General features: G+C 42.9%; 1 protein-coding gene across 2 annotated transcripts in view; it reads right to left on the reverse strand.

The window, feature by feature from the left end:
- appl2 (adaptor protein, phosphotyrosine interaction, PH domain and leucine zipper containing 2) overlaps window positions 1-13,162 on the reverse strand; it is a 151,704-nt gene extending 138,542 nt beyond the window's left edge. For both annotated transcript variants that reach the window (XM_043713268.1, XM_043713267.1), the window contains exon 1: window positions 12,848-13,162. In XM_043713268.1, the coding sequence (XP_043569203.1) occupies window positions 12,848-12,901 (54 nt within the window). In that variant the 5' untranslated portion in view covers window positions 12,902-13,162. The remainder of the gene's footprint in view (window positions 1-12,847) is intronic.
- Between the last annotated feature and the right edge of the window lie 390 nt (window positions 13,163-13,552).

The raw sequence follows: 13,552 nt of genomic DNA on the forward strand, positions 1-13,552 counted from the left end.
ACAAGCCAGGGAACTATAGGCCAGTGAGCCTGCCGTCAGTGGTAGACAAGTTGTTGGAGGGAATCCTGAGGGACAGGATTTCATGTATTTGGAAAGGCAAGGACTGATTAGGGATACTCAACATAGCTTTGTGCATGGGAAATCATGTCTCAGAAACTTGATTGAGTTTTTTGAAATAGTAACAAAGAGGATTGATGAGGGCAGAGCGGTAGACGTGATCTATATGGACTTCACTAAGGCGTTTGAAAGGTTCCCCTTGGGAGACTGATTAGCAAGATTAGATCTCATGGAATACAGGGAGAACTAGCCATTTTGATACGGAGCTGGCTGAAAAGGTAGAAGGCAGAGGGTGGAGGTGGAGGGTTGTTTTTCAGACTGGAGGCCTGTGACCAGTGGAGTGCCACAAGGATCGATGCTGGGTCCTCTACTTTTCGTCATTTATATAATTGATTTTGAGGTATGGTTAGTATGTTTGCAGATGACACCAAAATTGGAGGCGTAGTGGACAGCAAAGAAGGTTACCTCAGATTACAACAGGATCTTGATGAGATGGGCCAATGCGCTGAGGAGTGGCAGATGGAGTTTAATCTAGATAAATGTGAGGTGCTGTATTTTGGAAAAGCAAAGTAGGGCCGGACTTATACACTTAATGGTAAGCTCGTAGGGTGTGTTGCTGAACAAAGAGACCTTGGAGTGCAGGTTCATAGCTCCTTGAAAGTAGAATCGCAGGTGGATATGATAGTGAAGAAGGTGCTTGGTATGCTTTCCTTTATTGGTCAGAGTATTGAGTACATGAATTGGGAGGTCATGTTGAGGCTGTACAGGACATTGGTTAGGCCACTTTATGAATACTGCATGCAATTCTGGTCTCCTTCCTATCAGAAGAATGTTGTGAAACTTGAAGAGGGTTCAGAAAAGATTTACAAGGATGTTGCCAGGGTTGGAGGATTTGAGCTATAGGGAGAGGCTGAATAGGCTGGGGTTTTTTCCCTGGAGTGTCGGAGACTGAGGGGTGACCTTATAGAGGTTTATAAAATCATAAGGGGCATGGATAGGATAAATAGACAAGGTCTTTTCCCTGGGGTCGAGAAGTCCAGAGCCAGAGGTTTAGGTTAAGAGGAGAAAGATATAAAAGAGACCTAAGGGGCAAATTTTTCACAGAGGATGGTGTGTGTGTAGAATGAGCTGTCAGAGGAAGTGGTGGAGGCTAGTACAATTGCAACATTTAAAAGGCATCTGGATGGGTATATGAATAGGAAGGGTTTGGAGGTACATGGGCCAAGTGCTAGCAGGTGGGACTAGATTGGGGTGGGATATCTGGTCGGCATGGATGAGTTGGACCAAAAGGTCTGTTTCCATGTTGTACATCTCTTGACTCTATAAATGCCAGGAAGATGTGATGAAGTCCTGATATGTTCAGATCTTTGTTGGAATTGCTGAGGAAGTTAAGCTTCCTATGGGTAACTCTCGCTGGGACATTCCATGGATGGCAGATCTGTGGTAATTACCTGGATAATGCCAAATGCTAAACACTGGTCTAAAACTTAGGTAACCCCACAATTGACCCCATCATTCTCCTAACCAAATTATTGATTTCACTTAAACTCCTGAATACACTCCTAACACAACCTAACCAGCAGCCCCACTGACCCAACCATCCAAATATTCCACCAGCCCACCAAACAACTCAACCTACCCCTTAACAATTCAACCAGCTTCCTAATTACTTAATTACACCACTAATCAACCCAACCCAACATGTAAAGGCTGAAGCATGTTGATTTTTCATTATTTAAAGAAAATAACAAATGAAATGATTCTGGGGAATGAGAAAATGGTATGGGATCAGCTATTTTGGGCCCTGAAGCCGGAACAAAATTCTAAGAATGACAAAGAGTTAATGACATTTGAAAAATGGCAAAAAAGCATTTATTCCAACGATTTAATTCTGATATTGCAGGCTTTAAAAATAATATTAAAAGGGCATTTCTGTTTACCTGCATAATACAATCAAGTTAAGAGAAAACACTTCAAAATGGAGGCCACAGCAGGCCATTTCTGTAAGAGTGAATTACATCAAAGATTATTGAGCTGTGTTGTCTCTATTCAGAAAAAGGAGATATTTAGAATTCAACCAAGCCCTGGGCTCTCGCTAGGCTAATTAGCTCTCATTGTCGGAAAGATGACTCAATTGTCTCGGGCAGATACTTCTGAAAGTGGAACTGCATAAAAACCGACTATACAGTTCTGTGTTTATGTGCAGAACTCCAAAAAGGTTGAGAATCATGGTTTTGACAGAGGGAAGACAAAGAGACCAAACACTTTTTTGTTGAAGGAAAGTCAGGCAATGTGGAAGTGCTGACACCGCAGAACTGATGAAGAACAAAGAATCTTCACCCTCCCCCCGTACCCCGCAAATTGCGCTGCCCAGCTAAGTTCAGTTGAACAAAAAAAAACTATGAAAGTAGAAAAGCCATTATATTTGCTGGATATGACTTGAATAGTTAATCTCTTTGTTTCAGTATTAAGGAACTCAGGCAAATGCCCTCACAATATACCAGAGAGACTTGTTGGGACTTTCTTCTTTTAAGTATTTTGTACTTGATTTTGTCTTTTTAACTAATATTTAGATCATGACATTCTCTCTTTATCCTTAACAGCTTGTGCAAAATTAATCAATGCTAAAACAAAAGCTTGACTGCAGTCTAATTTAGTTTAACTAACTGCAAATTCAAAAAGGGCACTAAACACATTATTTCAATTCAGTTCACTGATCACTTTACGGACGAGCTTCGTGGTTGTGAGAGCTGGAATGGAAGGTTTCCATTATAAGGACATCAGCAGACAGGTATGACGTAGACATTTCCAAATCAACCTGTTCAGAGTTGTTATGACACACCTGTGGAGCAAGTGGGACTTAAACCCTGACCTTGGTCAGGAATACATAGGTAGTTCAGGGATAATAGGTCTACATTTGCAAACAAGAATGATGATGAATAGGAAAGAGAGAATGCAGAAACTGTTCTCATCAACAAAAAATGATTATAAATAATAGATTTTAGAATCCATCATTAAGGGGATCATAGCTGGACACTTAGAAAATCACAATATGATGAAGCAGAGACAATGTTGCTTTGCAAAAGAGTTTATTCATAATGTAACATACATGGTGGTTAGTGGTAACCAGTGATCTGGTGGGCATGGTTTTCTGAAAAGGTGCCATAGATTGCTGCACAAGACAACAGCACATATTGTTAGGTTTAACAAAACTCTAATGGGAGAATTGAAGCACAAAGCGGTGCTTGATTCACTTTGGGAATCAATGCAGATCTGCTTATTTTCATTTGATCCGGTATTATACCTGATTTCATCCAAATAGTGTATATTCTAGGAAGTACTGTATTATCTTTATTAAATATCTTCACTATCTCCTTCAAAGTTACCCTATCTGGCCCTGCAGCAGTTTTTACGTCCATCGCCTTCATGGCATGATTCACGTCCTCTACTGTTACAGGACCTGTCAGTGTCCCACTCTCCGATCCCTGCCCTTGCCTTTTATATTTTGTAAGTCCCTAGATACCTGAAAGTGTCAGCGCAGATGGATTAGTGTGGTGAAGAAGGCATACGGGATGCTTGCCTTTATTAGCCGGGGCATAAAATACAGGAGCAAGGAAGCCTTGATACAACTTTATAAGTCATTAGTTAGGTCACAGATGGAATACTGTGTGCAGTTCTGATGGCCACACTATTGGAAGGACATGATTGCAGTGGAGAGGGTACACAGGAGATTCACTAGGATAACGCCTGGGATGAAAAGTCTGTTATAACGAGAAACTTGACAAGCTGGGATCGTTTTCCTTGAAGCAGAGGAGGGGAGACCTGATTGATGTACACAAAGTTTATGAGAGGCATAGACAGAGTAGAGTGAGAGAATCTGTTCCCCAAGGCAGAGGTGTCTAAGACCTGAAATAATAAGTGTAAGGTGAGAATTAAGTGGTTCAGAGGGGATCTGAGGAATTTGTTTTTCACCCGGGGTGGTGGATATATTAAATTTGCTCCCTAAAGAGGATACTGGAGGCAAGTACTCTCAACATTTAATATCCTATCTGTGGATTAGCACTTAAAATTCCAGGGCATAGTAGACTACTGACCAAGTGCAGGTAAATGGGATTAGCATAGTTTGGTGTTTGTGGTCAGCATAGCCATTGGGCTGAGGGTCCTGTTTCTATGCTATATGACATTAAATTTGGTACTGCGTAATGAACCCAGCCAGATGTTAGATTTGGAGGGAGGTGAGCACTTTGGTGATAGTGACCACAATTCAGTTATGTTTACGTTAACGATAGAAAGGGATAGGGGTATATGGCAGGGCAAGAGTTATAACTGGGGGAAAGGCAATTATGATGGGATTAGGCAAGATTTAGGATGCACGGGATGGGGAAGGAAACTGCAGGGAATGGGCACAATTGAAATATGGAGTTTATTCAAGTAACAGCTACTGCGTGTCCTTGATAAGTATGTACATGTCAGGCAGGGAGGAAATGGTCAAGTGAGGGAGCCATGGTTTACTGAGGAAGCTGAAACTCTTGTCTAGAGGAAGAGGGCAGCTTATGTTAGGATGAGATGTGAAGGCTCAGTTTGGGCAATTGACAGTTACAAGCTAGCCAGAAAAGATCAAGAGAGAGAACTAAGAAAAGCCAGAAGGGGACATGAGAAGGCGTTGGTGGATAGGATCAAGGAAAACCCGAAAGCTTTCTTTCTGTATATCGAGAATAAAAGAATGACTAGAGTAAGAGTACGGTCAATCAAGGACAGTAGTGAGAAGTTGTGCGTTGATTCCGAGAAGATAGGAGAAGCGCTAAATGATTATCTTTCGTCAGTATACACACTGGTAAAAGACAATCTTGTCGAGGAGAATACGGAGATACAGACTTCTAGAATACATGGGGTGTAAGTTCTCAAGGAGGAGGTGTTAGCAATTCTGGAAAGTGTGAAAACAGATAAGTCCCCTGGGCCAGATGGGATTTATCCTACGATTGTCTGGGAAGCCAGGGAGGAGATTGCAGAGCCTTTGGCTCTGATCTTTATGTCGTCATTGTCTACAGGAATAGTGCCAGGAGACTGGAGGACAGCAAATGTTGTCCCCTTGTTCAAGAAGCAGAATAGAGGTAACCCTGGAAATTACAGACCTGTAAGCCTTACTTCAATTGTGGGTAAAGTGTTGGAAAGGGTTATAAGAGATAGGATTTATAATCAACTAGAGAGGGATAAGTTGATTAGGGATAGTCAACACGGTTTTGTGAAGGGCTGTGCCTCACAAACCTTACAGTTCTGTCAGAAGGTGACCAAACAGGTGAATTAGGGTAAAGCAGTTGATGTAGTGTATATGGATTTCATTAAGGGTTTTGATTAGATTTGCCATGGGGTAGGCTATTGCATGGAGGCATGGGATTGAGGGTGATTTAGCAGTTTGGATCAGAAATTGGCTAGCTGAAAGAAGACAAAGAGTGGTGGTTGATGGGAAATGTTCATCCTAGAGTTCAGTTACGAGTGGTATACCACAAGGATCCGATTTTGGGCCACTGCTGTTTGTCATTTTTAGAAATGAGTTGGATAAGGGCATGGAAGAATGGGTCAGTAGAGTTGTGGACAGTGCTGAAGGATGTTGCAGGTTACAGAGGGACATAGATAAGCTGCAGCGCTGTGCTGAGAGGTGGCAAATGGAGTTTAATGCAGAAAAGCGTGAATTGATTCACTTTGGAAGAAGCAACAGGAAATAAAGAGTACTGGGCTACTGGTAAGATTCGTGGTAGCGTAGATGAGCAGACAGTACTCTGTGCCCATGTGCATAGATCCCTGAAAGTTGCCACCCAGATTGATAGGATTGTTAAGAAGGCACACGGTGTGCTGGCTTTTATTGATAGAGGGATTTAGTTTCATTGCCACGAGGTCATTTTGCAGCTGAACAAAACTCTCGTGTGGCTGCACTTGAAGTATTGCATATAGTTCTGGTCACTGCATTATAGGAAGGATGTAGAAGCTTTGGAAAGCGTTCAGAGGAGATTTACAAGGATGTTGCCTGGTATGGAGGGAAAGTGTGATGAGGAAAGGCTGAGGGACCTGAGGCTGTTTTCGTTAGCGATAAGAAAGTTAAGAGGTGACTTAATTGAGACATATAAGATAATCAGAGGGTTAGATAGGGTGGACAGTGAAAACCTTTTTCCACGGTTGATGATGGCTAGCACGAGGGGACATAGCTTTAAATTGAGGGGTGATAGATATAGGACAGATGTCAGAGGTAGTTTCTTTACTCAGTGGTAGGGCGTGGAACGCATTGCCTGCAACACTAATGAAGTCACCAACTTTAAGGGCATTTAAATGGTCATTGGATAAACATATGGATGAAAACAGAATAGTGTAAGCTAGATAGGCTTCAGATTGGTTCCACAGGTGTGCGCATCGAGGGCCATAGGGCCTGTACTGTGCTGTAATGTTCCATGTTCTATATATGTTCTATGTAAGGTTCCAGATCTCAAACCAGATCATAATAGATCTGGTCATCTCATCAAGGTTCATTACTCTTTAAAATTGCCATCTTATATATTGTGCTGTGAAAACAGGATGTATTCTGTCTTCCCCCGATTCTACTTTGTCACGGTTTCAGGGGACTGTGACAGCCAGGATCAGAAGATCCCAGATGAAATGCGCAGCAGCACCGGGTCAGGAGAATTTTCGCATGCAGCAGCATTCTAATCAACACTGCCGCTGCCCACAAGATTCAAATCCAGTTTGAAAAAAGTGTGCAGAGAAACATTAATGAATTCTTTAAAATCATTGTTCAAGACATTGTTCAAGTTGGAAGAAGAATTGTATACTTGCTAGGTGGAATTGAAGAACTGCATCTCCATTTGTTTGTTGCCTCAATATCAAAACTAAATGCACATTTAATCTGTGGTATTACAACACTAATCAGTGTAGTAGGGTCCAGAGATATGAATCTCCTCCATTGAAATTGAGGGAAATTCAAATCATACATTTAAGATCACAAATAGCGAAAAAGTAAGGCAAAGCACAAGTCTTCCTTTAAATTTGAAACCAATGTGTTATTTAGGTCATGGAGTCTTTCCATTGGGCAATGGTAAAATAAACATCACGTAATGCTATATTTGATTATTTCAGTGCCAAGTTTATATACAATTGGTAGCAGGTTTTGTTTGTCTGACTGGCAACAGAAACATTCAAACTATTCCTTGCAAATAACAACTAATGGCACTTAGTATTCTGCAAAAATGGTTCTGAAGTTGACAAGATGCCATATGATTGAGTGAGCATGTACAATTAAATATGTAAAACTGCACATAGAATCAGACCTCGGATCAATTCTCTGTGGTACAGCTTATTGACCAGATGAGCAGTAGATAATCTCCTTCAATCACCTCTGTGATCACCTATTTCTGAATGTTGACATGGTCCTGCTTTAATAGCAGGCAGTCACGTAATAGTTACTGGATTAATTATCCATAGGCCTGAAGAAATACTCTGGAGATAGGAGTTCAAATCTTGCTATGCCAGCTCGGGAAATTTAAACTCAGGTAACTAATTACGGGCGGCACAGTGGCTCAGGGCCTGTTTCCACACTGTAGGGAATCTAATATAAAAAAATCTAATAAATAAAATATAACTTTGCGCAATGCAAAGCTTGTCTCATTAATAATGATCACCAGATTGTTGTACAAAACCCATCGAGTTCACTCACATCCTTCAAGAGTGGAAATCTGCCACATTTCTCCACTCCGATACTTTGAAACTTGAGATCCATGCTTTGTGGTTAACTATTAAATGCCCTCTGAAAGGGTTTAAAAAGCCACTCAGTTTATCAAACTGCTGAAAAAACAAAGGACTACGGGTGTACTACATTACATGGACTACAGTAGTTCAAGGCAGCGGCTTACCAGCGCCTTAAGGGTAGTTAGGGATGGGCAACACATTGATTTTGCCAGAAACACCATATCCTATGGAGGAATTAAAAGGAAGCTAATATTATCGTGTAAAAATAGTCTCATCAGCTCTGTCATAAATCTTCAAACCACACCCCATCAGGACAAACAAGTTAATCACTATAAACAATCTGTTTCTACATACTCTCCCATCACTTCAAATAACTTCAATCTCCTCTGTTCTAGAGAAACTGCGAAATCTTCAAGTCTTTATGTTTGTGTTTCCTCATGCCAGACAGCATTCAAGTGAAACTGTGTGCATCCTCAATATCTTTCCAATAGAATGGGGCCCAAAACTGCCAACAGTACTCCCAATGTGACCTGAGTGGAAGGTATATACAGATTCACCTTTACATCTCCACTTTGACATTCTACACTTCATGCTGTAAAATGCAGGATTTGGGGTTAATTTTCCTCTGAAGAGGTGAAACAATGTGGTTGACTCTTACCTGCCCTATGCAGTGGCCTAGCAAGCCACTCAGTTTTGTCAAACTGCTATAAAGAAATGAAATCTCATGAAGAACAGGAATCCAACTAAGACACCAAAGAGGATATTGAGGCAAACAGCCCTGCCAATCCTGAACAAGCCATCCTTATGCCAAATTTGGTACAGCTATCCCACAAAATAGTCAAGCAACAGTATTACATGGTCATACTCAAGGAATTATAACTTACAGAGAACATTCCCAGATATTACAAATCATTATATGTCCTGACCCACCAACAGGACAGGCACACATGAGGTGGTGTCACAGTGGTATACATTCAGGAGGGAAGTTCTCAAGATGTGTTCCAATCGAGCATTGAGTCTGTACTCTATGAGGTGTCATTGCATCAGGTTGAAAATGGGTAAATATGGGAAGTCATACCCAGAGAAGTAAAATACAAATCTAAAAATGAGGTCTGAATCTTGTGAAACTACAACACAGGAATACTTGTAGGCCAAACAGTGTAAGCAGCATGTGACAGAAAGATCTAAGCAATCTCAAAACCAATAGATCAGATCTAAGATCTGCAGTTCTATCACACGTAGTCATGAGTGGCAGGAGACAACATGACAAAAAAACTAAGGATAAAGCAGCTCCACAAATGTCCCATTTTCAATGACAAGGGAGCCAAACACATTAATGCAAAAGGATGAATGAAATGCAAACATCTTTAACCAGAAAAACGAATTAGATAATGCATCCCCAGCCTCCTCCTGAGGTCCCCAGCATCACAAATGCCATTTCAGCCAACTTGGTTCACTCCACATGATATGAAGAAATGGCTGAAGGCACTAGACACTGCAAAGACTATGGGACACTGACAACATGACAGAAATAGAGCTGAAGATCTATCTCCAGAACAAGCGGTGCTAGCAGCCAAGTTGTTTCAGCATAGCTATACCACTGGCAATGTGGAAAATTGTCCATGGATACCCTTTCTACATGAAAAGAAAGACAGCCAAACACAGCCTCGTTAATATACTTTTAATCATCCATGAAGGGATGGAAGGTGTTATCAACAGTTCAATCAAGCAGTACTTACTTAACAATAACCTGCCAACTGACATTAGGTTTGGGTTCCACCAGGTCCACTGTTGACCTCACTTCAATCGGGTCTAAACATTTACAAAGGAGCTGAACATTATGACACCGATTTAATATTTGTCCAAATGGGGCATCAAGGAGTCAAGCAATACTCTAGTCAATGGTATACGTGATGTCATCCATTTTGGTCAGAATAATAGCAAAATTGGCTATTATTTAAATGGTGAAAAATTGCAGCATGCTGCTGTGCAGAAGGACCTGGGTGTCCTTATGCATGAATCACAAAAAGTTGGCTTGCAGATGCAGCTGGTAATTAAGACAGCAAATGGAATATTACCCTACATTGCTAGAGGGTGGAGTTTAAAAACAGGGAAGTTATACTGCAGGCATTTAAGGTGCAGGTGAAGCCACACATGCCAAGTACTGTGTATAGTTTTGGTCTCCACACTTGAGAAAGGACGTACTAGCACCAGAGGGGGTTCACTAGGTTGATTTAGGAATTGAGGGGTTTGGCAAATGAGGGGAGATTGAGTAGACTGGGATTATATTCATTGGAATTTAGAAGAATGAGGGGGGGATCTTATAGAAATCAAAATAAGGGGGTGCAGATTTAGGACTGAGTTGATGAGGAAGTTCTTCACCCAAAGGGTTGTCAATCTATGGAATTCCCTGCCCAATGAACCAGTTAAGCCTACCTTGTTGAATGCTTTTAAGGCAAAGATAGACTTTGAAGGATAAAGGAAATAAGCTTTCTGGAGAACGGGCAGATAAGTGGACCTGAGTCCAGGAAAAGATCAGCCATGATAGAACATAGAACATAGAAGAATACAGCGCAGTACAGGCCCTTCGGCCCTCGATGTTGCGCCGATCCAAGCCCACCTAACCTACACTAGCCAACTATCCTCCATATGCCTATCCAATGCCCGCTTAAATGCCCAAAATGAGGGAGAGTCCACCACTGATACTGGCAGGGCATTCCATGAACTCACGACTCGCTGAGTAAAGAACCTACCCCTAACATCTGTCCTATACCTACCCCCCCTTAATTTAAAGCTATGCCCCCTTGTAATAGCTGACTCCATACGTGGAAAAAGATTCTCACTGTCAACCCTATCTAAACCCCTAATCATCTTGTAGGGGTTTAGACCTTAGATCTTATAGACTAATGGTGGAGCAGGCTCAATGGGCCAGATGGCCTACTCCTGCTCCTAGTTCTCATGTAATCAGCAGAGACATTGTTCACTGGTTGGAGTCATACATAGCACAAAGGAAGGTGGTGGTGGTTGTTGGAAGTCAATCATCTCAACCCCGGAAATATCACTGTAGGAGCTCCTCAGAGTAATACCCTAGACCCAAACACCTTCAGCTGTTACATCAATGACATTCCTTTGATTGTAAGGTCAGAAGTGGGGATGTACACTGATGATTGCACAATTTTCAAGTAACATTCATATCACAGAGATGACAGGCAATGAGAGAGAATCTATCATCTCTTCTTGACATTCATGGCATTGTAAACACTGAATCCCCCTCAAAAGCAAATCATATAAAACGGAAAAACGGAAATCATATAAATAGTGGCAACGAGAGCAGGTCACAAGCTGAGCATTCTGCAGCGGATAACACTCATCATCTTACTCCTGAAAGCCTGTCCACCAACTACAATGCACAGGTTAGTGTTATGGATGAGTAAAGTTCAACACATCCAGTTCAAAGCAGCTCACTTGATTGGTCCCCATCCAACAGCTTTAAAATTCACGCCTTCACTACTGACAATGGCAGCAATGTATATCATCTACAAGTACTGCAGTAGATCACAAAGTCACCTGAAACAGCAGCTTCCAAACCCATATCATTTTGAAGCCACACTTCATCTTTGATTTGGAGTTATATTACCATTCCTTCATTGTCAGAATCAAAATCACAATATTCCTTTCCTGAAAGCACTGTAGATGCTGAACTTCACAGCCACAACCATCTTCTTAAAGGTAATTAGAGATGGGCAATTGGTCAGCACTGCCCACATCCTGTGAATGAATTTTATAAATCAATAGCATCGTATGGAGCTCAAGTCACAGTAAGATTAGAGTCAGGCTGGGTGGTTTCCTTCCCTCAAGATCTTGAAGGAATCCGCTGGCTTCTTTTTGATGACCCAACAGTATTGCCATCATTATTCTGCTACTTGGCATTGCTTCTCACATGATCTAATTCTCAAAAAGTCAGGATGTAATTTGCTGATGTGCCCTCTGGATTGTACATCCAGGCAATATGGTTCCTAATTTGGTCACATAGCCACTGCATGGAACCTGGAAGGAAGAGTTATTCCTTTCTTTGTAATTCTTTCATGGGATATGTCACTAGCAAGGCATCATTGCCCATCCCTAATTATCCAGTAGATAATGGTGAAACAATGTCTTGAATTCCCACAGTTTTTAGGATGTACCTAAAACACTTGTAAGCTGTGTGGGAGTCCCACTATTTCGACCCAGTGACAGTGAAGGAATGGCAATATACTTCAGGTTGGTGAGATACTTGAAAGGTGATTGTAGACCTTCTGGGGATTGGAGGGATTTTGGGAGGAGTTGTTGAGGTTTTTTTAATGGAGTTTGGGGGATTTTCAAGGGCAGTTTGTGGGGTTCTTTTGCGAGGCATTTGTGGCATTGCCAAAGGGAGCTTTGAGCAAGGTGGTGGCTCAGTGGTAGCACTAGTGCCTCACGGTGCCAGGAACTTATGTTCGATTCCAGCATTGGGTAAAAGTGTGGATGGAGTTATCCATTTTCCCCGCAGTTTCCTCCCACAGTTCAAAGATGTGATGTGGGGTGGACAAAAAAAGAAGTCACATAACACCAGGTTCAGCCGGTGAACACTTCACCTAATGAAAGTGCTGTGAAAGCTGGTGATTTTAAATAAACTTGTTGGACTATAACCTGATTTTGCGTGACCTCGGACTTAGTCCAAAGATGTGCTGGCTTGGTGGTTAGTCATGGTAAAATGGGGGGTTATGGAGATTGGGGGGGGGGGGCGAGTGTAGGTCTGAGTAGGATGTTTTGCGGAGGGTCGGTGCGGACTTGATGGGCCGAATAGCTTCTTTCCGCACGGTATGGATTCTATGAATTTGATGGGAGCTTGCGGGATTCTCAGCGGTGTGCGGTTTTAGACGTGAGTTTGCGGGATTTTCGCTTGGGACGGGGTTCGGGGGAGAGTTGCCTGTTTTCCGGCCTCCTGTCGCCGCCAGGCCGAGACTGAGTGCCCCCTGTGACGGGTGATCCCAGTCACTAATCCGGGAATGACGGAGTTTAATTCGGAGCCGGTCGGTACCTGTGGGCTGTCCTGCAGCGCCTCCTCCAGCAGCAGTTTATCCACAGGCGGCATCTTCACCAGAGACCGGGGCAGGCAGAAACTCACAGATCAAGACAGGCCACAAAAACCGACAGATCAACCCACACAACGACAGTCTGCTCGGCAACAGCGCGCGGCCCCGCCTCCGACACCAGAGCACCACCCTGAGCGCGCGGCCCCGCCTCCGACACCAGAGCACCACCCTGAGCGCGGCCCCGCCTCCGACACCAGAGCACCACCCTGAGCGCGGCCCCGCCTCCGACACCAGGGCACCACCCTGAGCGCGGCCCCGCCTCCGACACCAGGGCACGCCCAAGCTCTGTGCCCTAAACACGTGCAGAGTGCGCTCCCGCCAACGGCTGCGGCCTCTTACCCGCCCACGAACGGAATGGGTCTACGGTTTCCATGGAAACCGGGATGGCATAGAGGCAGAGCTTCATCTCGGTGTTGGATGTTGGAGCTGAAAGGGTGAGATATAGTGTGAGGCAAAGGATTTCAGAATATTGGTAATGAGGTTATGTGGGATAGAGGAGATTGAATTGGGTATGGGCAATTACAGACTGGGATATAAGGGGATTTGGAGTGAGATGTGGGGCTTTACAGAATGTAGGTTTTGTTTAGCGAATACAGTACTAAAACAGATCCGACTCCATCGCTTCCCCTGCCGGCTCATTCCATAGTTGC

The sequence above is a fragment of the Chiloscyllium plagiosum genome, chromosome 23, assembly GCF_004010195.1.
Source record: "Chiloscyllium plagiosum isolate BGI_BamShark_2017 chromosome 23, ASM401019v2, whole genome shotgun sequence".
NCBI classification, from domain to species: Eukaryota; Metazoa; Chordata; class Chondrichthyes; order Orectolobiformes; family Hemiscylliidae; genus Chiloscyllium; species Chiloscyllium plagiosum.